At 37.3% G+C, this 27,110-nt stretch overlaps 2 protein-coding genes and 1 long non-coding RNA gene across 6 annotated transcripts; 1 reads left to right on the top strand and 2 right to left on the bottom strand.

Moving 5' to 3' along the window:
- The first annotated feature begins 290 nt into the window (after positions 1–290).
- On the top strand, positions 291–3,182 carry LOC113041675 (C-type mannose receptor 2-like). The gene is made up of 5 exons (XM_026200331.1): positions 291–480; positions 669–707; positions 798–1,145; positions 1,923–2,270; positions 2,434–3,182. Exons 2-5 carry the CDS (start codon positions 671–673, stop codon positions 2,793–2,795), a joined length of 1,095 nt encoding a protein of 364 aa, XP_026056116.1. The 5' UTR covers positions 291–480; positions 669–670; the 3' UTR covers positions 2,796–3,182.
- A 5,195-nt stretch (positions 3,183–8,377) lies between these two features.
- On the bottom strand, positions 8,378–26,631 carry LOC113041681 (uncharacterized). 4 transcript variants are annotated; one of them, XM_026200339.1, is made up of 9 exons: positions 26,613–26,631; positions 26,282–26,339; positions 22,548–22,612; positions 12,188–12,470; positions 11,750–11,883; positions 11,635–11,667; positions 9,197–9,479; positions 8,932–9,068; positions 8,378–8,446 (listed from the first exon to the last, which is right to left on the bottom strand). In XM_026200339.1, the coding sequence occupies exons 2-9, from the start codon at positions 26,293–26,295 to the stop codon at positions 8,442–8,444; spliced, it is 954 nt and encodes a 317-aa protein (XP_026056124.1). In that variant the 5' UTR covers positions 26,296–26,339; positions 26,613–26,631; the 3' UTR covers positions 8,378–8,441. The 4 variants fall into 4 exon arrangements, with proteins under 4 accessions (XP_026056124.1, XP_026056125.1, XP_026056126.1 ...); XM_026200340.1 differs by having other exon boundaries at positions 26,282–26,336; XM_026200341.1 differs by lacking the exons at positions 22,548–22,612; positions 26,282–26,339; positions 26,613–26,631 and adding exons at positions 12,595–12,659; positions 13,832–13,886; positions 15,137–15,289.
- Positions 19,561–20,234, bottom strand: LOC113041704 (uncharacterized). Its single transcript, XR_003275434.1, has 2 exons — positions 20,112–20,234; positions 19,561–19,854 (listed from the first exon to the last, which is right to left on the bottom strand). It is a non-coding gene; the product is annotated as an uncharacterized LOC113041704 (long non-coding RNA).
- Positions 26,632–27,110: the final 479 nt, after the last annotated feature.

Below are 27,110 nucleotides of genomic sequence, written 5' to 3'. Positions count from 1 at the left end.
ATCTTTTACTTGCCTGTTGTTACACAGTGTACAAAGTGCTCATGACACAAAAGATACTCTGCTAATGGTGACACAGAATATGTTCAAATTTTGTAAAAAATATTGTTTAGTTTAGGATGCAGAAAGATGCAGTTGGTCTATGACAGTATTGATGTTTACAACATGGAAAGAAAACTATAAGGAAATAAAATGCAAATGTTGAGGTTGTTCGTGTGAAGCTGCTGGAAATACACTTCATTCCAGAACATATAGACTCTCCGTCTCCACCACATTCAAATGAACACACTTCCACAGAATTACAGCAACAAAGACCAACACAAACATCAACAACAACAGAAGGAAATACATGTGAATGAGGAAGAAGAATGAAAAGGGCTTTTGTTTTAGAGTAATAAACACATGCAGCAGATATAATCATCACAGAGTGTGAAGCTGAAGACAGAAACATCAGACTCAGAACAGAAACACACGACCTCTAAAGTAAGAACAACTCACATCTTCATTCTTTACATCAGACTTTGAGATATTAATATTGTCTTAATGATTGTGTATGATGCATTTATGTTCCTGTTATTATGGATTTTTAATTATCACTGAAATCATGTTTTAAATTAAAATGAATCAGTGAATACTTCAAACATTAGTTTATCTATATTATTCTTCCACAGAAATGGAGCAAACTCTATATTTCATTCTTCTTCTCGTTGGTGAGTGTTTGTGGTTTTATTTATGGTTTCTAGTTTCATTAGGTTTGATGCTGTTCTGAAAAGCATTAAAGCAGCGTCTCTCTTTCACAGCTCTCTGCTCCGTATCTGAATGTGTTCAGCGTCAGTATCACTTTATAAATGAGAAGAAGACCTGGACTGAAGCTCAGAGATACTGCAGAGAGAATTACACAGATCTGGCCACCGCTGACAACATGAACGACATGAATGAGCTGAAGAAGAGTGTGATTAATGAACGTTTCTGGATTGGGCTGCAGAAGACGGGTCGTGATCAATGGCAGTGGTCTTCAGGTGAACCTGTTCTCTATCTGAACTGGGGAGATAAACAACCTGAAGGCAGAGATTATTGTGCTATGATGAGAAATGGACAATGGCATGATTTTCCATGTAGTACTGCCAACACTTTCATCTGCAATAACAGTGAGTACAAAAACCTGATATAATAAACCTTAATTTAACAAGAGATACTTCATATGAACAACTTGGTAGATCGATGTTATTCCAAACCTTTTATCTGCAACAATAGTAAGTGCAAACATCTAATGTAATAAACATTAAACAAGAGACTTGGTAATAAATGTTAAGTTAACGGATCTTATATTTGGCAGAAACCCATTAATTTTTCACTATAACACTCAGTTATTAGTTGCGTCAAGGCCTGTACTAGAAAGAAAGTCTTTCACTTTTTCCACAGATTTGAGTAAAAATTGTTACATTTACATGCTTGTCAAATTGAAGAGAATAAAAATTGGCTTTTGCATAATTGTGTAGGTCATTTCTTAAGAAAACTGTTTTGATGGAGTTTTAAAAACTGCCTATCCAACAAGTTAACAAATGAATGGCCTTTCTAACACTGCTGGATAAGATGATGGTGGTTTTATTATCAACATTGTTATCCAAAAATTATCAATGACATAATTATCAAATCTTACTAAAGAATAAATACTTTTATATACCCTTGCATAAAGTTTTATTATTACATGTTTTGTGACCACAGTTATTATGCTACCACAGAATGGCATATTAATGTCAAAATATACAGATACTGTTTACAAACTGCAATGGTACAAATGACTCACTATTAAAGCTATTAAATGACATGCTCAACTATGAGCTCATCACATTGCCATTGTAGAGTATATTTACAGTGTAAGTGTTTGAGAGATAATTAAGCACTGATTTTGTTTATCCTAAAAGCAATCACAGGTCTTGTCTTTATCAATCAGACGATGAACTGGAGAGACGCTCAGAGTTACTGCAGACAGAATCACGTTGATCTGGTCAGTGTGAGAAACCAGGATGAGAATCAACAGATTGAGAAGATCATGAATAATAGTAAAGAATCTGATGTCTGGATCGGTCTGTTCAGAGTCAGAGACTCATGGCAGTGGTCAGATCAGAGTAACTCTTCATTCAGATACTGGATGTCTGGTGAACCTAATAATCATGGAGATAATGAAAATTGTACAGCTGTTGAAAAGAGCGCTCAGGGACAATGGATTGACATCTCTTGTAATCACCAGTTTCCTTTTGTGTGTCATGAAGGTGAGTAGATCCTCTCAAAACACACACAATCCATCATCTCCTCCAGATCTCTTAAAGTTCCCGCTACATGTCTGACATGACAAATTCATCCACAGTGTTTGTTCTGATGTTGTTTTTGATCAGTCTCTCTCTAGTTTCTGCTTGTGCTCTGTTTGGTTTCCAGATAAACTGATTGTGATCAGAGAGAATCTGACGTGGTCTGAAGCTCTGAGATACTGCAGACAGAATCATGTGGATCTGGTCTCGGTTCATTCAGAAGAGATTCAGCGTCGTGTGATGAACGTGGTTAAACGAGCGTCTACTGCGGAGCTGTGGTTGGGTTTACGTCACTCCTGCACTGTGGGCATCTGGTTCTGGGTGAGTGGAGAGACCGTGTGCTATCAGAACTGGGCTCCAGGGAACGGCACATCAGAGGAGGACTGTGAACACACAGTGAGATCTGGAGCAGTTCAGTCTGGAGGAGATCAGCGCTGGATCAGCCGTCCTGAAACTGACAAACTCAACTTCATCTGCAGCAGATATTAATGAACGGATACACTTAGATTTCAAGATTACAAACGCATGTGTGTTTCCTGTTGATTTAAGTGTGTTTGCTTATCACTCAAACTCTTTCACCATGAACTTTGTGTCATTTAGCAACTGCTAAATTATGAGACATTCATCTGTCAATTTAATTTTGTGAGGGATCATAAGGTCATCACTTTTACTTATCATTGTACTGTTTTCTTGGCTTCGTGTCTCTTCTTCAGAAGTGGAGTTTTTCTTGGTCGAAAACCTCTCAGTCCATTTCTGTACAGGTCTCTAGTGATTCGTTGAGACATCAATCCCAGACTTGGAGTCTGGGACCCTCTGGAGTCCATTAACGCATATATGCGTTTTGAGTCATTTTCTCCGGATAACCCCGAAAAGAACTTAAATTACACTCTCAGTTTTAATCGTACAGATAAGAGCAATACATCAATCGAATCTGTAAAGGGTCTACTTTTTTTTTGGATACAGACATAATAACAAAACACCTTAGTGCACTTATAAAGATAATAAAGATAACAAACAAGGTATGCTGTCTGCAGTCTTTGTCTCCGCTGATCGTCATTTACAAACACGTCATTAAAATGAACTGTAACTGTGAATACTCAACGAAGAGATATGAGAGATATATCTATAGAAAGCCTTTTCTTTGAATATTATATAAATGCCATCCTTTATTCTCACCATCCTATTTAATTTGCCACGTATCTTAAGTTTTATTTTTATTTTTTATTAGCCCGTTTATTTCTAATTTACTCATTGGAGTATTAAATTTGATGTCTGATATTTTAACATTTTTATCTGATCCACTATGTTCATTATCTTTTATTCCTATATGTGCGGGTATCCATACAAAATAAATATATATATTTTTTTGTATTCTGAACAAACTATGTAAAATGACTGACAAAATGTCTTGTCTAGTTGAAGATTTACCACTCTTTAAACTTGATAGTACTGAAAATGAATCTGAACATAAGACTACTTTAGGCATAATATTGAGTCTGAACATATGACTACTTTAGGTATATTAATGTGTTCAACCCACTGAAGAGCCAAAATATGGCAATCATTTCTGTAGTATAAACTGACAGATTAAGTTATTTTTCTATTCTATACCTAACCCTTGGAACATATGTGTCCTGTTTCAGGAGCTTTAGATCCAACTGTGTATATGAGTTGCTTTAAAACTAGGTTAGCCTATATGATCTTTAATTTTCATCTAAACAAAAGTCCTTGTTTTATTTTATTTTAATAAGTCACTCACGCTTACTTTAGTAGGCTAAATCTTTTAATGTGTCTTTTGTCAATATTAACTTCTGGCACAAAATTTTACATTCATAAATGTATGTTTTTCAAAATTCCCCCCACGTTTAGTGGCATTTAAAGAGGAATTTGTGATGTATTTGGAGACATTAAAAGGAAAAGTCCCAAAGCAAGATTTTTGTTTTCTTCATTAGAGGACATTTTTTTTTTTTAATCTGTTACTCCCCTACTTTTTCTTTATTTTATTTTTTTCTTAAGTGTTGTTTTATTTAACATTTATTTTGTTTCATGATTTAATCTCAGACCGTATTTGTAAATCTACCAGTAATGTATGCCTTTGTGTTAATGTTCAAAGCAACCAATGTTTTTACTTTAAACTTAAGTTAACCTATATGATTTTTCTTTTTTTTTAAAGTCCTTGTTGGAAAAAAAAAGTGTTTTATTTAATTTTAATAAGTCACTGACACATACTTTTGTAGCCTAAATCCTTTAATATGTATTTTATGTTGTCAATATTAACTTCTGGCGTTGCTATATCAGTTTAAAACCTGTAGACGCATACAAATATTAAACAGGAATGAATGTGGTAAATCAGGATGGGATTTTCTTGCCAAATAAACTTTTACAACATTACACAAAGGGTAAATATTTCATCTCAAGTCGTGCATAGAAACACATCTGGTGTCTGGCATCTGATGTCTGTGTACGGTTACAGCCATGTCAGCGAAGATTGTAAAACATCTAAAAGGTTTTCAGGGATTGGAGCTTGATTGTGAAACTTATTAGTTTTGCTGGGGTTCGGGCGTTGTAAATAGTGGTGCTGCTAAAAAAAAAAAATTGTGTTTCAGTGATCAAAGCGTGACAATTTCAACTTTATGACATAGGCCTGTGATTGCAACTTTAGCTGAAAGTTCATTTACTGGTCAAAAGGATGTTTGATTTTTAGTCAGACCATATATGAAGATGTAGTTAAATTTGAGCTAATTTAGTTTATTGCAGTTATATTTATAATCTTTATTATTATTACTCACAGCAAGTCCCCATACAGTGGCTGCATGCTTCACATCTTCCTCAGAACAAAAACAAAACGTTACAGGTAATGTAACCTGACATGTGCACTTGGTGAGAAATAATATTTAACCATCCAAATGTTTGCTGCTGCTTATAATAGTAGACATTTAGACATTGCTTGTATTCGATTTGGGAGAATCAATGTTGCAATCCCAATACAGTACAGTACAAATGACAGAATAGAGTGATTAGCTTTTTTTTTTGGATCAAGTCAGATCTGGGGCCCGTTTCACTAAGGAGGTTCAACCAACTCTGAGTTTAAACTTTAACTCTGAGTTGACTTACCCTGATATTGGAAACTCTGAGTTTTCAGTTACAGAACAGCTGAAATGAGTTGGTTTAATCAAATCTACACTGACTGACTCTGAGTTGAGTGCGTGCAGCACAACTATAAAAAGGCATTATGAATGGAGCACCGATATTACAATTCACCATGGCAACAGCTCCCATCAAAAAGCAGTCTTCATACTTCAGACTCAATACAAATGTAATTCTTATCAGTGTTATAATAATCAAAGGTGAAAACTGGCAGAACGTTACATTAATTAACTAACAGTTAATCATTTTATGGTATCTCATGGGCTATATATTATATATATATATATATATATATATATAATATTAATATTTAAAGTGCATTTTTCTTAATTTACAAATGATCTGCCAATGGAGTAAGAAAAATACATCAGTGTTTATTTACACTAAATAGGATCTATCTCTAAGAAAGTATGTTAATTCCACTTACATTAGGCTAAGTGCAAGGAGCTCTAGATGCTATTTACAGAAAAAAAAATGTACAGTGAAAATGATATATTCTATTTACCATGTAAAAGTAGCAGTTCTTTGCAAAGTGTAAGTGTAAATAATTAGATGCTAGTTATACTTTATACTGGCAGATACATGTGCACCTCAGTATTGTTATACATTAACAGAATGCAACAACAGATTGTAAATTATATTACAATTATTAATAGTTGTGTCATTATTAAACACTCGTTAGGCATTTTACCTCCACTTTTAGAACATTTTGTTAATTTTTATTGAAAATAAATTCTAATGTGACATGTGATGGGAAAAGTGAGGAGAACGAGCTCGGCAAAAGCCGGACTCTAACCCAATCATTTGCATTACAAACTAGTTTTCTGTGCCCAAAACATTACTGCCTACAACATATTTTGCCTACATGCATATTTTAACTAAAAACAAAAGCATACCACAATGAAAATGTTAGAAACTAATCTTAATCCATTAAAACTAAGTAACCAAACCTGCTGCTTGTGGGTTTAATCTTATAGTGGAATTGTTCAAGACACCGATTTAAAACAATTAGTCCATTTAACTAATGACCACACACACACACACACACAAAACAAACAAAAAACAAACACAACCTTAAGAATATTGAGTTACTATTGATATTGAAGATATTTGTTTGGGACACACTTCAGCTACTTAGTCTATGGGAATTAAATCAGTATTTCCAAATCTTTTAAGATACTTTGTACAGTAAAAACTTTACAGTATGGTAAAGTTATACCTAACTTGGTCAATGAAAATTACGGAATTTAAAACCAATACAGAACTTTGAGTACAACCATTTATGATAAGAGTTTTAGGTATGACAATATACTTCTGGAAATTAACATTTGTATCGATACATTTTTGTAGTATACAGAAGCATACATTTAATTCATATACATTGTCATATTTGAAAGTGCCAGATGTCTATTGTGATGTATATTATCCATTTCTTCAACTACTCCTTGCTTCAACCTTGACCTGCTTATTTAGGCTATATTTGCAAACCGGTTACAACTTTTCCCATTCAGTTTACTTTTGATGTCAGACAGAAGCACAGGGTATTAAGTAATAATACTTACATTGTCAATAGTCAGATGTGTGCATAGGAGGAGCTGAATTAAATAAGATTAAAGTTGGTTTTAACCTTACACCAATCACTATACTTCCTCCTCACTTTAAACGTCCAAATGATTTGATTCAGACAAAAAAAAAAAAAAAAAAAAAAGCAATACAACATGCAGTATTGTAATAATTCAGAAAGCAAAGACGGGTTTGTTCAAGCTGTAAATACACAACCTGAAGTTAAGAATGTCAAAGCTTTAAACTTCACCATTCAAAACTTCTCATTGTCCATCAAAATAGCTCTAATCTTGGAGTACCTATAGAGTAGTACTGCATCCTTCATAACTCCAAAAAGTCTTTAGTTTGATTATATTCATAAGAGAAAGCTAGTCTGTACCGTTTTTTCCCGGAAAAACACGACCGACTGGAGGCGTGACGTGTGGGCGGAGCTAAAGAATCATGAGCGCCAGTAGGCTTTTGAGTTGAGAGCGTTTGAAAGCTGTGACATTACCCAGAGCCGTTGAAAAACATAATTACGGCTCTGACATTACCTTGAGGAAAAAAAACCATCATCCAAAATAAACCATGGCTAACAGTCAGATTCAGCTGTTTATTTATGATCCAGAATCAGATCCAGAGGCTGAAACTGAACGAGAGCAGCAGCAGCAGCGACTCGCTCCGAGCGAGGCTCGAACCCGGGTCTCTGGCATGGGAGGGGACGCACTAACAAGGAGGCAGAGATATTTGAAGCAGTTTTACTCACCGTCTGCGGTTCCAACACACAATCGTGACCCTTTTTCGTTGGGATTGCGTCATCCTTAAGAAATAAATGATACGCAAATGCAGCGTCAAACTGGGCCTTGTTTGTAAAACAAGCATCTTCAAAATCCAGGGAACAAAACACTTGCACAACTCCGTTGATGCTCTGTAAAAATAAACTCCATCCGCTGGTCCCTTAATGCGGTTTTTTCTTTGGTAATCTGTGCAGAGTTGTCTTGCCCTGGCAACCAAAAACACTCCTTTTGTGACATTTCACGACGCTCTCGCTCTGATCAGTGAAGTCTGTTGTGCTCTCAGTGCTCTGCTATATGGGAGCGCGCAGTCTTCTGGCAGACGTGCTTTCAGGACCCATATAAAGGAAATTCCCCTCCATCTAATGTCACACAGAGCCATACTCGAACTTGTGACAAACCGGAAGGAGTATTTTTGGAACAGAAATACTCCTTCAAACGTACAACTTAATTTTTTAAAGTTTGTCCATGTTTAGCATGGGAATCCAACACTTTAACAGTGTAAAAAACTCAGTATGCATGAAATAGCATTTCAACCCCCCTTTAAGGATTAAAGCTGCATAGGTCAAGTTAACACACACACTCGTATCATTTGGAAAACAAGTTTTATTCATTTTGATTACAGAATCCATGGTGTGACATCTTGTTCCACTTAATCTGGCAAATGAAATCAGAAAACAAATTGTCATTAAGGCAACAGTGACATGAGCCCAATACCAATTCTACCCCTTCCCTCCGTTTCGCGCATTCACGTGAAGGGGTGTCTCGATTCTCTTTTGGTTGGAGGGGTGGGGGTAAGGGGAAGGGCCAGATAGCCCTTCAAACAAAGACTTTTCGGGACCACACTTCAAACGAAGGGGTATGAATTATCGCAGTAACATGGCTGCTGCAGCGAACAAAGACACAAATGTAAGTTTTTGGCAAAAGATTTTAACGGAGTAATAATTTGTTTTATTTTACATTCAATTGGGCGTTCACTTTAACGTCATGTTACTCAAATGTTTGCCCCCAGTTCACAAGTTAGTAACATTTTTTACGAGGATGTTGATGCATTTTACTAGTAATTACGATATGGCGTGAACAACTAATTTTAAAATGTATACCTCCAAATTACACCATGTCTCTCTCCTTTTATCACTCACCTGAATAAACCTCAACTTCACACAGAGTGAGGTATTCATTGCGTCCAGGCACAATAAGGTTGACGTATCTCCCGCTAACAGGACTAAACTCAAATGTTTTTGTGTTTCCAAGTGGGATGGGCCCAACAGTCGCAACCCTGTGAAGGGACACAGGAACAGAGAGGGGCGTATCAGATACTTAATTCTTACAGGCATTCATTATTAAAAGTAATTTAATCTTATTTACGTCTTTTCTAACAATTTAGTGTAGGTATTAAACACTTACAGCTCATTATTGTTGCCGTTATTCTCCAGGCTGTTTCCGATACGGATCTGAACACCCTCGATCCTCTTTTCACAGCAGTCTCCACGATTAGTGATGCTAACCCTGGTTACCCTGTAGACGTCCAGCAGGTCAACTCTCCACCAGGGGTCCTTGTCCCCGTTAGTATGGCTGCATGACCCGAGCATGTACAATGACTCCCGGTTACCATCAACAGCATTATGAGCAGCCGCTAAGTCACTGTATGTGGAGGACTGAACAGCTTCGCCTCCAAGAGCAAGATTCCCTGTTTAATAAAGTAATAGCCAATAACTTTACTAAATTTATAATCCAATTACAAAATGGACAAATATTGCTAGGCTATGTAATGCAAATGATCACTACAGTGCTCTCTGGGATACTTGATTCAGATTGGTCAGCCCAGACATTCCAATGTATGAGGTTTCCAAATAAAGACTTGATGTCAATGAGGTTTACAAGGTACAGTATACTGCTCACACTGGACCAGCTCTATACCCTTTCCAGGGTGCTGGAGGGTTCATGGGAGTTTGCCCAACAAGTCCACATGTGTTTTGTGGACTTGGAGAAGGCATTCGACCGTGTTCCTCGCGACATCCTGTGGAGGGTGCTCCGGGAGTATGGGGTCGGCGGCTCCCTACTTAGGGCTGTTCGGTCCCTGTACGACCGGAGCAAGAGCTTGGTTCGCATTGCCGGCAGTAAGTCAGACCTGTTCCCAGTGCATGTTGGACTCCGGCAGGGCTGCCCTTTGTCACCGGTTCTGTTCATAATTTTTATGGACAGAATTTCTAGGCGCAGCCAAGGGCCGGAGAGTGTCCGGTTTGGGGACCATACGATTTCGTCGCTGCTTTTTGCGGATGATGTTGTCGTGTTGGCATCCTCAGACCAGGACCTTCAGTGTGCATTGGGACGGTTTGCAGCCGATTGTGAATCGGCTGGGATGAGAATCAGCACCTCCAAGTCCGAGGCCATGGTTCTCAGTCGGAAAAGGGTGGATTGCCCACTTCAGGTTGGTGGAGAGTTTCTGCCTCAAGTGGAGGAGTTCAGGTATCTTGGAGTCTTGTTCACGAGTGAGGGAAGGATGGAACGTGAGATTGACAGACGGATCGGTGCAGCTTCTGCAGTAATGCGGTCGCTGTACCGGTCTGTCGTGGTGAAGAAGGAGCTGAGCTGTAAGGCAAAGCTCTCGATTTACCGGTCAATCTACGTTCCTACTCTCACCTATGGTCATGAGCTGTGGGTCATGACCGAAAGGACAAGATCCCGGATACAGGCGGCCGAAATGAGCTTTCTCCGTCGGGTGGCTGGGCGCTCCCTTAGAGATAGGGTGAGAAGCTCGGTCACTCGGGAGGAGCTCAGAGTAGAGCCGTTGCTCCTCCACATCGAGAGGAGCCAGCTGAGGTGGCTCGGGCATCTATTTCGGATGCCTCCTGGACGCCTTCCCAGGGAGGTGTTCCAGGCACGTCTCACCGGGAGGAGGCCCCGGGGAAGACCTAGGACACGCTGGAGGGACTATGTCTCCCGGCTGGCCTGGGAACGCCTCGGGGTCCCCCCGGAAGAGCTGGAGGAAGTGGCTAGGGAGAGGGAAGTCTGGGCGTCTCTGCTTAGACTGTTGCCCCCGCGACCCGGCCCCGGATAAGCGGAAGATGATGGATGGATGGATGGAGTATACTGCTCCTTCTGGAATTTAGTCTCAAATCAGTTGGTCCATGCATTGTTCATTTATTTTTTTGATGTGTCATGTAATTAGAATAACTTTGAATCATCTCTAAATGGTTTGTCTAGACTGAACTTGATTGATAGTTTTTCCTAGAAGCCATTTAGTCTCACGTAGCCAGATCTTCAAACTGATGGCATTAGGTCTGGGAACCTTGGCTGTTTGAATGGCCAACAAAACGGACCTTGTGTAAATGACTTGGATGCATTTACAGAGTCCATTTGGGGGGGGGGGGGGGTGCATTATTTCCCGAATTCTAGAGGAGTTTACCATATTTTTTTGGTATAGAAGTTGCTCCCAAGTATAAGACGCATCAGGCAAAAAAAAAAAAAAAAAAAAAAAAAAAGCGACTTGTAGTCCAGAGGATACGGTATATGGGGTCTTTTTATAAAAAAAATATTTTATATATTAAACTCAATGATCTGCATCAGATGTTCAGTCAAAAGGTTCATAATGTGGAGACTAGGAGCTATTGTTCTTCACAGAAGCTTTGGGTTTTACAATTAAGCTGATCATATATTTAAACTAATCTCAATATTTTGGATCCTTTTTTTGTGGCATGTATCTGTCTAATAAGCCAGGGTTCTGATCAGCCTGTCTGGGTTTATTTTGTGATAACTGTCTGGATGTACTGTACATTATCCTTCGTTACCAAATATTCTGGAAGATTATACTGTATGCGTTACATTTACAGTACAGCACTCACTTGGAACACAGATGTACAATGGTTTGTCCTCTTCTGTTAATAAAAAAAGAAAATTTATTAAAAAAAACAATGTATATAAAAATAAAAACCTCTACTGTCGACTTCAGTCCCTTACCTGCAAACACCTCAACTTCGCACAGTGTAAGAATTTCATTATTCCCAGGTAGAAATATGTTGACATACTGGCCGTTAACAGGCTCAAACGCAAACTCTACAGTGCCATCAGGAACAGTGAGAACCGTTGCAACTCTGCAAATGCAAAAAGTAGTTACATTGGAAAACAGCTGCCTCTAAACACATGTCTAAACAATTAAACCATACTGAAATCAAATGAGATTGTATAGCACCTTCCACAATACAAGTTATTTTTCGGGTTTTAGATCACATTGCTATAAGAAACAAATGGTCTAAACTTAATTATATAAAGAAAAGTATGGTAGGTCTTCTTGACAGTAGCTTGCTGAGCAGCTGGTTTGTGCAGGAGGTATAGCTTTGCTTCCTGTATTGTCAAACTAGATCGCACAAACATCTGAAGATGATAAACATTTCTTACAGCTGGTTATTGTTTCCGTTGTTCTCCAGACTGTTACCAATGCGAACCTGAGCTCCTCTGATTCGCTCTTTGCAACAGTCTGCACGATTAGTGATGGAAACATTGCTTATGCTGTAGACGTTTCCAAGGTCAGCTCTCCACCATGGGTTAAACTCCCCTTTAGTGTGAGTACATGAGCCCTTTCCGTAATTGGAGTTGCTGTTTCCATCTACTGCATGTTCAGCAGCTCCCTGTGGGTGTCCTAAGGAGGACTGCACCACTTTGGCATTAAGAGCAAGATTCCCTACACAATGACATGAAATTGATAGCCATCTTGAGGTATCAAACAAGCCAATAAATCAAGATCAATTCCTCAAATCAATAATCAGTTTTTAAATCTAGGCATTTTTCACTCATTCCAAACATACCTTTCGAGTCAGCGACACACAGCCCAGTAGAAAGGGTTAGAAACAAGAGCACATGGACGGCCATCCTGATTCAAGACATAAATGGATAGGTGAGTGACCACGGTTTGCAAACTGAATCTGCTGTAAAAGGACAGTTTACTGGAAGCACAATGAAAGAGCCAAGTTCCAAAATAAGCCTCAATAAAGTAGCCTATGTGGGAATCGGTTACACATTTAACCGGTTCATATTTGACCTAGATATGTCTGCAAGTGGTCTGTTAAAGACTGCTTCATCTGAAAAGCCTCTGCTGCTTGGTAGAAACATCTGATAGATGCCTCTACATTTTCTAAATGTCTATTTGACATTGGATAAGAAGAGTTAAGACATACTTCAGGAGAGAAGTTTCCTGCAGATGTCAATTCAGACGTCAAATAGATGTCTCCATGATGTATGTGTGCCACATTGGAAATATAGGTGGTTTAAAATTGTATAAAGTTAGATTAAGATGTTGTATAAAAATTTGCTCGAGAAAAACAAAATAAGTTGTTCGGCCTGTCAATTTAATTTATTTGTAATGAGACTGGGTGCTTTGTGGTTGGACATGTGTGAATTTCCAACAAACACACAAGAAGAGTGGGTCAACGAAGTGCGCGACCATCAGAATCTAAGGTTTCTGCGATAGATTCTCCATTTCTAGCTAATAATTGTGAACAGATGTTTTTTGAAGTGTGTGGTATTAAAAGTTTCAGTCAAAACTTCTGTAGTGTTGAAACCCCCCATACTGATTTACTCAATGAAAGGACATTAGTATGGTCTAAAAAGTGGGAGCACGCTTTTGTCCACTAAAGAGCTGTTTTACACCCCTATCGGAATGCGCCAGATTTTCATTTAAACTGCATTAGGATGAGAGTTAATTTGGGGAGGGAGAAGTATTACTACAAGAGAACATGGATATTTATCATCCTGCAGTTTTTCCAAAAAAAGGTTTTCATAAAGCCAAAGTTACACAGCACAATTGAGACGAAAGCTCTTGCTTTAGAGCTAGAGCTCCAGCACTTTGAAGTTTATCTTGGAGGTTTAGTGGGACCATTATTGCATTCACCGACCATAATCCTCTTACCTTTCTTTCCTTATCTGTAATGACAAACACTGATGCGATTGGTTGTGATAAAAAAAAATCACTTCAAAACTCCAATAAACTTCCCCTCCAAATCATAATTTTAGCTGCTGTAAAGAGGGCACAAACATTCAACTCACCTGAAATCCATAAATGTATAAACGTTAAGGAAGACCTTCACAAATCAGAAGTTACCTGCGGTTAAACAAAATGCAGGTTTTGTACGATGAGAAATTGGTTATTAAAAATGTATCCCATGTAAAAAAAAAAAAAAAAAAAACACACGTAATATGCCGGAACAGAACACTTCAAGACCAAAATTACTTTTGTAGCTATGAAAATGAATACTCCCCAGCAGTCTATGGAGGAGTATCAAGTTGACTAAACTTTTATTACATTTGTTGCGGAATAAGTCCCTCACAACCAAATGTTGTAAACACTGACTGGGGCCTTCAGCTCATCCATTCCATTTAAAGAAACCTGGGCTTCCAGACCACCTCATCAGTGCCAATAACCGATCCCCTCCATGCGTCGCCGAATTGAGTAAATAATTAAAGCAAAAGGAGCCCCTACCAAACTATTGAGTACATGTACAATGTGGGCTAATTGTTACCCCTCTCAACTCGTATATAAAAGGTACAGAAGATCTTGACTTTCATCAGGTTCATGGTCAGGGAGCTTGGGCTCAAAACATTCATTGAGCACCATCTTACGCAGTACATTATGATCGGCAAAATCTCTAAAACCACACGGTTAGTGTGAAGATCTTGCATGCAAAAGGTTAAGACTTCTCACATTACCATAATGTGTGCTCTGTTAACATTCCTCTCCATTGAGTTTACCTCATTAAATAAGGGAGAAGCATGTAACCCTCACTAAATATCACTGGCACAACATACTCATTTTCAGTGTTTTAAGACCTTGCACACAGAAACCAGTCATCTTTGGAAATAGAGGGTTTCAGAAAGAATGAATAGAAGTCATTTTGAAAGTCTATTGAGTATTGTACTTTTAAAATATTAAATGGAATAAACCACCATCCCAGTTAATATTGTGAAGCTTAAGTGATTAGTAATATCCCTGGAGGTGGTGAATAAATAGAAAATAAGGTCACACAGCAGCTGAAGTCCACCTTTAGTTCATCATCTTGGTTAGTTCTCAACAAATACTGAAATGTGAAGTTAATTTAATGGGTCTTGAAGGAGATCCATTTTCATATGTTCTTTACCAACTAACACAAATCTCAGTTCTAGTTTAAAAAAAAACAAAAAAAAAAACACAACAACTGAAGAAATACAAGAACAATACTGTATCTTCTAGCTAGAAGAACAGCTTCAGGTTAGTGACAAGTAATTTGTAGAAGTTAGTAAGAAAATTGAATCTAGGAAAGTAATTTGTTTAAGCAAACAGAATCTATATAATGAAATGACACTGAGTGCATGCACCTTTTTCCTCTTTATGTCAGTCAGTTGATCTGGTGAATCTCCTACAGGAAGCAGAGATGCTAAAATATGTTTTGATAAGATTCTCCAAAGTAAGGTACTTCACTTGCCGTTGATACACAGATACACATTTATACAGGACAAAGAACAAGGAATCGAATTAGGGCTGCAAGATTAATCACATGTGATTGTAATGTGTGTCTCCGTTAGTAAAACCGGTTCTGTGATTAGCGGTAAATGTCCATCACCTGCTTTCAAAGGAGCAGCACTTAATATATAGAGCCGTAGTTTGCTGACAAGCCACGCAATATCGCTTCAGATGCGGTTATGAACGCAACATTGCGAGGCTTGTCAGCAAACTACGGCTCTGTAAGTGCTGCTCATTTGAAAGCAGGTGATGGACATTTACTGCTAATCACAGAACCAGCTTTACCTTTACTGACCAGACACTCATGCGATTAATCGTGCTTCCCTAAATATAATTAAATAAAGGCAACCATTAATAGAGCTAAAAACGAGCGTGTTCTGATCAGGGCCATAGCTGGGGTGATCGGCCAGGTGCAGGTTGTACCAGTGGGCCCAGTTTGAAGTGTTTAATTTGTATGTTCGTTCTGTTTATTTGTTTGTGCTATTTACACAGTGTTTGTTTTTATTTTCATTTTAAGTTTGTAAGTGTCCAGGTACAGAAATAGAGTAATTAAATGTAAAATAGCACTGCATAGTCTTCACTGTAAAATTAAATATACAGTCAAACCAAATTTTATTCAGACACCTGCAACAGTTTTTTTTGGTTAATGAAGCTAGTAAGATTGTCTTTAAAATTAAATTGAAATTGTATTTATTTACACAAGTTTTTATATGTTTTTTTTTTTTTTTTTACTTCTGTTTTGTTAAAAAGGTGTTATATAAGTAAAAGTTTTTTCACCCTATAAGTATACATGGGTTCTTAGTTCATGAGTTTGATTTAAATTTTTTACCAACTTAAATCAAGGAATATTTTCAGTTCATCTTCTACAAAATGTCTTTGTTTATGGTTGTATGTTGTATGAATGTATGCTTATTTTGTAAAAATTGATATGTAATAAGTGATTTTGACCACAGGAAGAACAGCACTCATATGTAAATGAGATAGCTGATTGTTGGATCAATAAATAAAACAAACAAACATTTCTAACATTTATAACAGTTTATTTGCACTAATTTAGAAAATTGTAATAAATATGAGAAGGACTCTGAATTAGACTGTCAGAACAAATTTATCTTAATATAATCCTAATATCAGATAACTTTGAAAGATATGTAGTGGATTGCAATAAAATGAAAACTTCAGACAACTGTCAATAATTTGTTGACCAATTACCAAGCAATGATTAATTTTGTTCAGTCTGTGATGTTAAAAGGTTGCATTAGCAATTCTGGAAAAAAAAACATAAAGCATGGTGAGGTCAAAGTGGAAAAAATGGTGGTCCGAATTTTTTTTGTTTTTATCAGTTTCATAAGTAATCAACTGTATGAAAATTATTTGGGTATAATATGCCACAGTTCACTTTATTTTGCTATACTCACTGCCTTTTTTTTTTTTTTTTTGCTATATATATATATATACACACACACACACACACTTTTTTTTTTTTTTGCTATATACACACACACACACACACACACAAATGAGTTAGATTTTTTTTGAAGCATCAAAAATACATTTTGGTATCACAGCAGTTCAGTCAGTGTACTGTTTGAGTAAATGAATTACTCCTGGATATTGGTTTGTTTGAACTCAGAGGGAGTGTCAATCACATTAAAATATAACAGCTTGAGTGTTCCTGTAGCTCAACTGGTAGTGCACTGTGCTATCAAGCGCAAGGTTGAGGGTTCGGTTCCCCGGGAACACATGATAGGCTATGTAAAAATTGATATCCTGAATGCACTGTAAGTCGCTTTGGATAAAAGTGTCTGCTAAATGCATAAATTTAATTTAATTTTAATTTAAGTCATTTGTGAATTAATGCTTATTGGAGATGGGAACCGCTTAAAATGATTCAGTTCGATTTGGTGAACTGGTTCAAAAAGATCCGGTTACATCGAATGATTCGTTCATGAACCTGATATCACAAACTGCTTTGATTTGAACTCTCTCACAACAGACACAGAAGAGAAGACAATGCTGAATAAAGTCGTAGTTTTTGCTATTTTTGGACCAAAATGTATTTTCAATACTTCAAAAAATTGATTAAAATCACTGAATTTAAAACTAATTCAGAAATGTATACAATTAAACATTTAATCATTTTCTCACTTATAATGATTATAAGAGTTTGAGGTATGACATAAACTTGTGGAAACGAATATAAATGTATAGCTATATGTTGTTTGTATAGTAGACATAAGCATGTGCATTTTTTATGAAAAATAATGTATTTAGTGTGACGTGTCAGCTGCCTCCTCCCTGATTGTCACCGGCACCCCGTCCTAAATTGCTGCCCTTCACCAGGCTCCCGACTGGAGTGGGTGTGTGAGAGGAGGGGCGCTGGACGAGTCAGGGCTGGCGGCGTGTGATGGGACACACCTGAAGGAAATGAAGCCTCATCACCGCCGCTGTTTAAAAGCCCAACGCGCCTCTCCTCGGGAGACCGATCTCTTCCCTGTGCATGCACACTGGTGTCCTCGTGGGTCCAGAAAGAGTGTGTTGAGGGACTCCCGCGCCACAGAAGACGTGAGCTGCCGGACCCGCGATCCGGAGAACCACACCCGTTTACACGACCGACGGGCCAGGATGCCGGGCCGTCCATCCCCTACCAGAGCCGCGGCCAACGAGAGTGATGTGACCGCTAGAGGAAGCCGCCGCCCCGGACCGAAGAGGGGAGCGTGTGCGGCCGCCGGACTCCGCCCCTTACCTGGACCCTTCCTCCATGAATACTGCCCGACCCACATGAACCCTGCAGCATGACGAGGACACTAGATTCCCTGTTTTGGACACTCTCTCCCTTTGGCCACCTTTTATCCCTTTGTTGTTTGATTTTGTTAAAGGTCCCCTTCTTCGTGATTCCATGTTTTAAACTTTAGTTAGTGTGTAATGTTGTTAGAGTATAAATATCTGTAAAATTCTAAAGGTCAAAGTTCAATGGCAAGTGAGATGTTTTATTGTACAGAATTCGCCTACATCGATCGACCCGTTTGGACTACAGCCCTCTAGTTCCTGCAGTAATAACGTCACTAAAACCGTTTTTTTGACTAACCTCCGCCCACATGAATTCTCAAACAGGGGGCGTGGCCTTGTTGCGCTCCGACGGAGAAGGAAGAGCTGTTTGTGTTTGTCACAATGTAGTTGAAACGCTGTTTTTTTCATCTCTGAGTCCAATCACCTTTGTTTGGGCTTCCCAGGAACGCTGTACTTTGAGATTAATGGTTACAATTTATGTTTAACACGGTTCCCGAAAATTACAATGCATATGTAAAACTATGTGCAGCTCATTTTGCTAAGGACAGCTTGCTGAGGACAACTTCCTCAATCTCAATCAGTTTAATGCTGGATTTGCACAAAGATTATTCTTGAAAGATGGAGCAGTTCCCTCTTTGTCTGGAGAAGGCGTTGTTTATGGACCTCAACTGGTAAGTGTATTGTATTATTTAAGTTGGTGCGTTTAACAGTTTCTGTAACTTATTACACAAAGGGCAATGCTGTTTAGCTTTGTTAACTAGATGTTAGGGCTGTGCAAAAAAAAAACAAATGCGGTTTTCATGCGCATCTCGTCAGTAAAAACGCTCCTGTGACTATAAATACATCTCCAGCACATGCGTTCTAGCCCAATCACGTTGCCAGGAGGTCAGCCTGCTCTCAGCTGCTGTCGAACCACTACACAGGAACCGCTGGCCCAATCAGAACTCGTCACGTATTTCTGAAGGAGAGGCTTCATAGAACAAGGAAGTCATCAGCTCGTTTTTGTGACCGTGAAAACAGCAGTATACAGATAGGCGAATTGTGTGAAAAATACTGTGTTTTTTTACACGAGAAACATGAACACATGTTATATTGCACACTGTAAACACAATCAAAGCTTCAAAAAAGCGCGTAAAACGGGACCTTTAATAAAAGCCTCTCCGAGTCCTGACGCCACGCCCACTGTCTGTCTTGTGCTCCTCCCGTCACATTAGTTAATATAAATTGCCATATTTGAAAGTGTATTGTGATATGTATGTAACTGTTTAAAGTTTTTATTTACTTTTAATGTCAGACAATAGCAAAAGGTTTTAAGGAATAACCTTTTCATTACCGTTGTCATTAAAGTCAGATGTGTGCATGAAGAGCAGAATTATATATGATTCAAATTGGTTTTGGATGCTTTTAACCTCACAGCTCGTATCACTTTACTTCCTCCTCACTGTAAACATCCACATGATTTTTTGATTCAGAAAAATGCAATACAACATGCAATGCAGTAGTAATTTATTCATGTAGAAAGCAAAGATGAATAAAGATGGGTTTGTTCAGGCTGTAAATACACAACCTGCTGCAAACTGAAGTGAAGAATGTCAAAGCTTTAAACAGTCACCATTCAAAACATTTCTCATTGTGCATCAAAAGAGCTCTTGATTAAATGATTAAAGCTGCATAGGTCAAATGAAAACGTACACTATTAATATTGTTCAGAAAACAGAAGTTTGATTAATTTTGAATATAGAATCCTTGAACTGAGGTGTGACATCATCTTGTTCCATTTAATCTGGCAATGAAATCAGAAAAAAAAAAAAAGTAATTAAGGCAACAGAGACATAATCAAATATATGCCTAAACATAGTACTAATGAATCTGAGGTGGTCAGGTGGTAGTGGTACGAGTTGAAAAGTTGTAATTGTGCGTTCTAAGAGGATGTGAACACTTTTATCATATAATTACGATATGGCATAAACACATCTTATGAATTGTAAAAGTACACATACAAATTTTTACACACCATATCTCTCTCCTTTTATCTCTCACCTGAATAAACCTCAACTTCACACAGAGTGAGGAATTCATTGCGTCCAGGCACAATAAGGTTGACGTATCGCCCCTTAACAGGCTTAAACTCAAATGTTTTTGTGTCTCCAAGTGGGACGGGCCCAACAGTCGCAGCCCTGTGAAGAGACAGAGAAAAAGAGAGGGGCGTATCAGATATACTTCTATAAAAGGCAAGTTTGTATTAAAAGGATTAATTAAAAGTAATGTTGTAATCTTATGTACTCATTTTTCTAACAATTTGTATAAGTGTTAAGAGACAGAGACAGCACTTACAGGAGATTATTGTTGCCGTTATTCTCCAGGCTGTTGCCGATACGGATCTGAACACCCTCAATCCTCTTTTCACAGCAGTCTCCACGATTAGTGATGCTAACCCTGGTTACCCTGTAGACGTCCAGCAGGTCAACTCTCCACCAGGGGTCTAGGTCCCAGTTAGTCACACTGCATGACCCAAGCGCGTACACTGACTCTCGGTTACCATCAACAGCATTTTGAGCAGCCGCTAAATTACTGTATGTGGAGGACTGAACAGCTTTGCCTCCAAGAGCAAGATTCCCTGTTTAACATAATATATATATATATATAATTTTTTATTATTTTTTATATAATGTACTAAAGTATCATTCCAATATAATGGGCAAAATAATGCTAAGCTACAGTATGCAATGCAAATGATTATTACATGGCTCTCTGGGATACTTGATTCTTGATAATCCAAGATCTGATATTCCCAAAGAATGATCATCGTTAATAGCAATGATGTATAACAGACTGCTCATCTGGGTATCTAATACCGGTCATTCTTGAATTTAAAACAGTTTTGTCTCAAACTAAGCACTCATTATTACAGTTGTAAAAATGACGCATAATTCTAACATGAGGGGGTTTGGCTTCACTGCATCTTTGTTACCAGGCATAATATTAAAGAACGCAAAACACGTCTCCCGGAAATCCTGTATAATACAACCAATTAGATGACAACTCCTGAAGTGTTTTCAATTTTGTGTGTGATGTGCACGTTGAATCAACAGTCCATGGGGGTGACATCTAATGCTGAGAACAAGAGCTACTGTTTTTCACAGAATCTTTGCATTTATTACAATTGATCTGATCTCAACTCAAACCAATATTTTGTGTCCGTTTTTTAATTATTATAATTTTGTTTTTGTTTTTTTGTGGCAAGTAGCCGTCTTATAAGCCGGGGTTCTGATCATCTTGTCTGGGTTTATTTTGTGATAACAACTGTCTGGATGTGCATTATGACTTATTGGTTTGCAAATGCTCTGAAATAATATCATATATGTGTGTTACTGACAACATTCACAGTAATGTAGAGAACTTACTTGGAACACAAATGTACAATGGTTTGTCCTCTTCTGTTAATAAAATAATGAAACACAAACAAAACATTGATAAGAACATTAAACAAATGATATCACTTATATACAGTTTTCTTCTCTCGCAGTCCCTCACCTGCAAACACCTCGACTTCACACAGAGTAATGACTTCATCGTTCCCAGGTAAAAAAATATTGACGTATCGTCCGTTAACAGGCTCAAACAAAAACTCTACAGTGCCATCGGGAACAGTGAGAACAGTGGCAACTCTGCAAATACATAAAGAACAGTGTTAAAGTGGAAACCAGGTGCCTCTAAACACAATGAACATACCTAAAAATGTTTAATAAACTACTGAAATCAAATTAGTTTTGTTTAGCACTCTTTAAATTCCAAATGATTGTTCATGTTTTATATCATATTGCTATAAGACACAATGTTCTAAACTTACAAATGTCTAATCACAATATGAAAAAAAACATAAAAACTGAGTGGCTGATTTATAGAGGAGGTACAATTTTGCCTCCTGTTTTGTTAAACTAGATAGAACATAAACGTCCAAAGAGGATTAAACATTCAAAACATTTCTTACAGCTCATTGTTGTTTCCGTTGTTCTCCAGACTGTTACCAATGCGAATCTGAGCTCCTCTGAGTCGTTCTTTGCAACAGTCTCCACGATTAGTGATGGAAACCTTGCTTATACTGTAGACGTTTCCAAGGTCAGCTCTCCACCATGGGTTAAACTCAGCTTTAGTGTGAGTACATGAGCCCTTCCCGTAATCTGCATCTCTGTTTCCATCTACTGCATGTTCAGCAGCTCCCTGTGGGTGTCCTAAGGAGGACTGCACCACTTTGGCATTAAGAGCAAGATTCCCTGTTCAATATGATATGAAATAATAATAAAAAAAATTATATATATATATATATATATATATATATATATATATATATATATATATACATACAGGTGGGTTTGAGGCAATACAAACAAACCAATCAATCAATATCAATTCCTCAATCAATAATCAATCAGTTTTTAAATCCAGGCATTTTTACTTGTATTATCCTAAACATACCTGTCAAACCGGCGACACGCAGCCCAGTAAAAAGTGTTAGAAACAAAATCACATGGATGGCCATCCTGATTTGAGACATAACAACACATTATCACAAATAGGATGGGACAACAGTGGTGGATAGTAAATAAGTATTGTTACTTTAAGTAAAATTTTGAGGTGTCTGTAGTTTTAATTTTCCAATATTTTTAATTTGGGAAACTTTTACTTAAATACATTCTAAATCATAATATTGTACTCCACTATATTTCATAAAAACATGTCGCTCCCCATTATTTTGAACTGGAGAAATCGCCGCACCATGAGGCATGCTAGCGGTGTCCCAATCCAATCTCATGGCAATTCGTACATATTTTACGAGGTGGCTTATTGGTACAAATTAATACGACCACACTAGTACAAATTCATAAGATTTGTGCCAAATCTTACATATGTTACAAGTTACACAATTCGTATAAATTTGTACAAATGACCCCGCCCCTAAACCTAACCGTCACTGGGGTTTAGACAAATCATATAAAATCGTACGAGTGAGGTCGTACAAATTTGTACGAATAAGCCACCTAGTAAAATACGTACGAATCGGTCGTGAGTACGTCTGTAAGATGTCTGTTAAAGATCACTACATGCTGAAAAGCATCTGCTGTGTACAAACATCTGATAGATGTCCCTAAGATGTCAGTTTTACATACATTCTAAATCATAAACATTTTAAAGACATCAAATAGACATCTATTTGACATCTAAAAGGAAATGTCCCATAGACGTATTGCAGATGAGCAAACACTCAAAAAAAAATGTCTTGCAGACATCAAACAGACATCTCCATGATTGACATATGCTATCAGAAAAATAAAGTTTGTGTATAAAATTGTATAATGTTAGATTAAAAGGTACTGTACAGGGAACTACACTAACCTTTTCTACTGGTGGCACTTTGTGCGACTAACTTTTTCAGTTAATGGCTCAAAACATGATTTGGTCGCACAAATTTTTTATAGTAAGGCAATCAGGATAATAATGAAGTATTGCATTCAGATGTACTTTTTATTTTACTTGCCATTTTTTAAACCACATGCCTTCTTGTTTTATTTCTTACAGTGCACACAGTGCATTGCTCCGTCTTGGTACCTTAACCCAGGGCCGTAGCTGGGGTTAGAGGAGCCCTGGTGCAGGTTGTACAGTGGGCCCTGTTTTAAATTGTTTAATATTTACTGTATGTTCATTCTATTTTTTTATTTGTGCCATTTACACAATGTTTTTTTTTTTACGTTTGTAGGTGTTCAGAAACTAATTTAAAATAGCATGCATAGTCTTCACTGTAAAATTGAACACACAGTCAAACTAAAACTAATGAACTAGTGTCCTGCACCCACCAGTAAAAAAATATAATGAATTATATCAGATTTTTGGATGGACTGTAGATAAATTCTTGTTAAAACTACAAAGTAATTCAGTCAAGAGCAGTGAGTGATTTGCTTTCATTTTCTTGAATTAACATTAAACAAACTGGTAGCAGAGCTAGTAAATTAGGCTTGGTCACTTTAAGAGACAGTGCATCCATTATAATGATACACTTCCGATTTCTTTCCAACTCTTTACTTTCACTTAAGACATAACCACAGACTTTTTGAACACACTTTCCAAAACAAGTATTTTGACACATTTAGTATAGGCCTATTTGTCGGTACAAAAGCAAGAAGACTTTGAGACGCGTCTCTGCGTGCGCCCTGAACACCAGAACACCGCGGTCCTGAATTAAGCTCTTTCGCATCCTTTTCTGTTTGTTTAAACTGCGATTTGTATTTGTTCATTCAGGTACAAGAGGACGCGAACATTCTGAAGGAGAGCTCGGTTCAGTGTTGCTGTCCGTGAAACGTGGCTCTCTCGTGCAGACCGAACACAGCACGCGAGTAACCAGCTACTCAGTTCAGCTTTTCCGCATCGCGGGGCTGAAGCCAACTTGATGTGTTGAAAAATAAAAAATATTCTTAAAATACATATTTCTGTTTTAATAAATGCTCATAGTAAATCATAGCATATTGCCTAAAACATAAGGTAGGTACAAAAATAATCAGTGTTACATTTGCGACCTCATAAAATTCAATGTCATTTCAAAAGGTCGTATATGCGACCATTCTGGTCGCAGTGTAGTTCCCTGCAGTATAAAAATGCTCTTGAAAAAAAAGTGCTCAGAGATAGCTTTAAGTGTTGGGCCTGGAAAGAGGATGCCAAAGGTCCCTGGGTGGTCTACAATTTCAGGAAAATTTTTTAAGTGTGGATTAGGGCTGTAACGAAATACCGATATGCCAATATACCGTGATATAAACATTTATGATTATCATACCATGTACATTTAAACAGAAAATAACCGACACATAATCTCACCTGCGCCTAGGCAACAACTTTACACCTAAGGGGCCATTCACATATCGCACCTAAAAATGCGTGGAAAATGCCTTCGGGCACTTGCACTCCTGAGGCGTCTGCCATTGCTAAGCAACCATGACCTGCTTTCTCCATGAAGACGTGGAAATTTCAGCAATGGATAAATGGATTTGCATGATAAAAATTGCTTTCAGTAGCTCTGCTGATCAATTTATTTAAAAATGGCAATCCATATACAGCTATGATCAGCTGTTCCTTCATCTTGGCTGAGCTTTCAACATTGTTATGGAAAAGGTGAGGAAGCTACATGACCTGTGGTGCCCTTGCGGCATTCTGAAAGTTGAGATGTTTTTAACTCGATGCGGTGTGGACTCGCCTGGAAAAAATGAGAGTGTCGCACAGCGTGCACGTCACTTCCATTATGAGCTTGAAATAACGAACTTGAGCGCGCAAAAGACGTGATATGTGAACGGCCCCTAACTGTTCTCCTTCTCCACCCACACGTACAGCGGAGACAACATTAGAGACAGAGGCCATTATCTAATCTCAATCCCACGTCAAAATAGTAGTTAAAATTAGCACTAGTATGGGAATACTTTTTGCATTACTATAATATAATGTATAATTGTACTATAATGTAGCCTACTTCTATAATAATACAAATTAATAATAATATTAATAATAATAATTATAATAATAATAATTTATATAAACATTAGGGAAATATAATTTCCCTCATTTTAATTTAGTAAATCTCTGATGTGCAGCCCTTTGCGAAAACATAAAATAATAAACGTTTTAAAACATCAATTAAATTTCAAACATTCAAATGTCAAACATTTGTGCCCCCCCCCCCCCCCAAAAAAAAAAAAGTTTGATTGTTTAATACCATATACCGTGAAACCGTTGGATTTTCTAAGACAATTATCATACTGTGAAAATCCCATACCTTTACAACCCTAGTGTGGATAAATGCACACTAATGGCTAAACTTTTCTAGAACTACAAACGCAAATAAAACATTTTAGAACATGGCAGATGCGTGCGAATGACAGTTAGGTAGAGAGGGGTACAAAATGTATTCATTAGGGTTTTAGTTACTAATTATCAACATTATACTGGTAAAAGTTAAAGCTAAAATTGGGCCCATTATTGTATTCTCTGACCAAAACCCTCTGACATTTCTTTCCTGTATGCATAAAAACATCCAGCGATTGATGCGATGGGTGTTGGTTGCGATGAAAGTGATACCAGATTAATTTAAAACTCTAATAAATAAATTAGATTTATTTTCCCTCCAATAATAATTTGACCTGCTGTAGAGAGTGCATTAATATTCAACTCACCTGAAATCCATCATTATATCAACGTCACAGAAGAGCTTCACAATTCAGCAGTTTTCTGCTTTTAAACAAAATAATACATTTATTCAATAATTAAATGACATGATAAATTTGTTCATAATTGTTTGCTATGTTTATTATTGATCTATATATCTGTGTATATTTATCTATTATTCTATTTATCAGTCATCGCTCTCTCTCTCTCTCTCTCTCTCTCTCTCTCTCTCTCTCTCTATATATATATATATATATATATAGACATCAATGATATTATGCCCTGACAAAACTTTTCAAACTAAAAATTGCTATTGTAGATATAAAAATGAATACACACCAGCAGTTTATGAAGAGTGTCTAGTTGAATAAGATTGTGCTCAGAAATGATGCTTATTTATTGCTGAATAAGTCCCTCCCAACCGAATTATGTTTCTGATATCTGAATATTCAACATTAAATGGACCTATAGCAAGATTATCCATTTTTTTGTAAGCCTTTATTCTGATAAAAGACAATTGAATACAGAATTTTGATAATTTCTGTATAAATCAGGAAGTTACAAGTAATTACAATACAATAATACAATACAAGCAGGATTTTAATGAACTATTTCAATAGTTCATCTTCTTGACAACAGCAGCCAAAAATGCAATGGATTTCAAAATGTATGTGATGAGACAGTACTTTTGCTTCTCTTTATTCTGATTAATGTTCATTTTCAAGACTTACTGAAGCACAGGTAGGAATGGGTGCACTGAAATGTGGTTGAATAAAACTTATTTTCTGGCAGTGGTGTGGTTTTCTCATATTAAAATCACTTTACATTTACCACAGA

This window comes from Carassius auratus, chromosome 23, assembly GCF_003368295.1.
Source record: "Carassius auratus strain Wakin chromosome 23, ASM336829v1, whole genome shotgun sequence".
Classification (NCBI taxonomy): domain Eukaryota; kingdom Metazoa; phylum Chordata; class Actinopteri; order Cypriniformes; family Cyprinidae; genus Carassius; species Carassius auratus.
The sequence above is the reverse complement of the archived record's forward strand: the minus strand, read 5'-3'. Positions and strand labels throughout refer to the sequence as shown.

Bases quoted from the DNA above. Each gene is read 5' to 3' on its own strand.
- LOC113041675 (XM_026200331.1), top strand. From the start codon at position 671: ATGGAGCAAACTCTATATTTCATTCTTCTTCTCGTTG. The intron at 1,146-1,922 runs GTGAGTACAAAA...TTATCCTAAAAG, and splicing joins CACTTTCATCTGCAATAACA to CAATCACAGGTCTTGTCTTT. The intron at 2,271-2,433 runs GTGAGTAGATCC...TTTGGTTTCCAG, and splicing joins TCCTTTTGTGTGTCATGAAG to ATAAACTGATTGTGATCAGA.
- LOC113041681 (XM_026200339.1), bottom strand. The intron at 11,884-12,187 runs GTAAGAAATGTT...TTGCATTTGCAG, and splicing joins AACGGAAACAATAACCAGCT to AGTTGCAACGGTTCTCACTG. The intron at 11,668-11,749 runs GTAAGGGACTGA...TTTTATTAACAG, and splicing joins CGAAGTTGAGGTGTTTGCAG to AAGAGGACAAACCATTGTAC.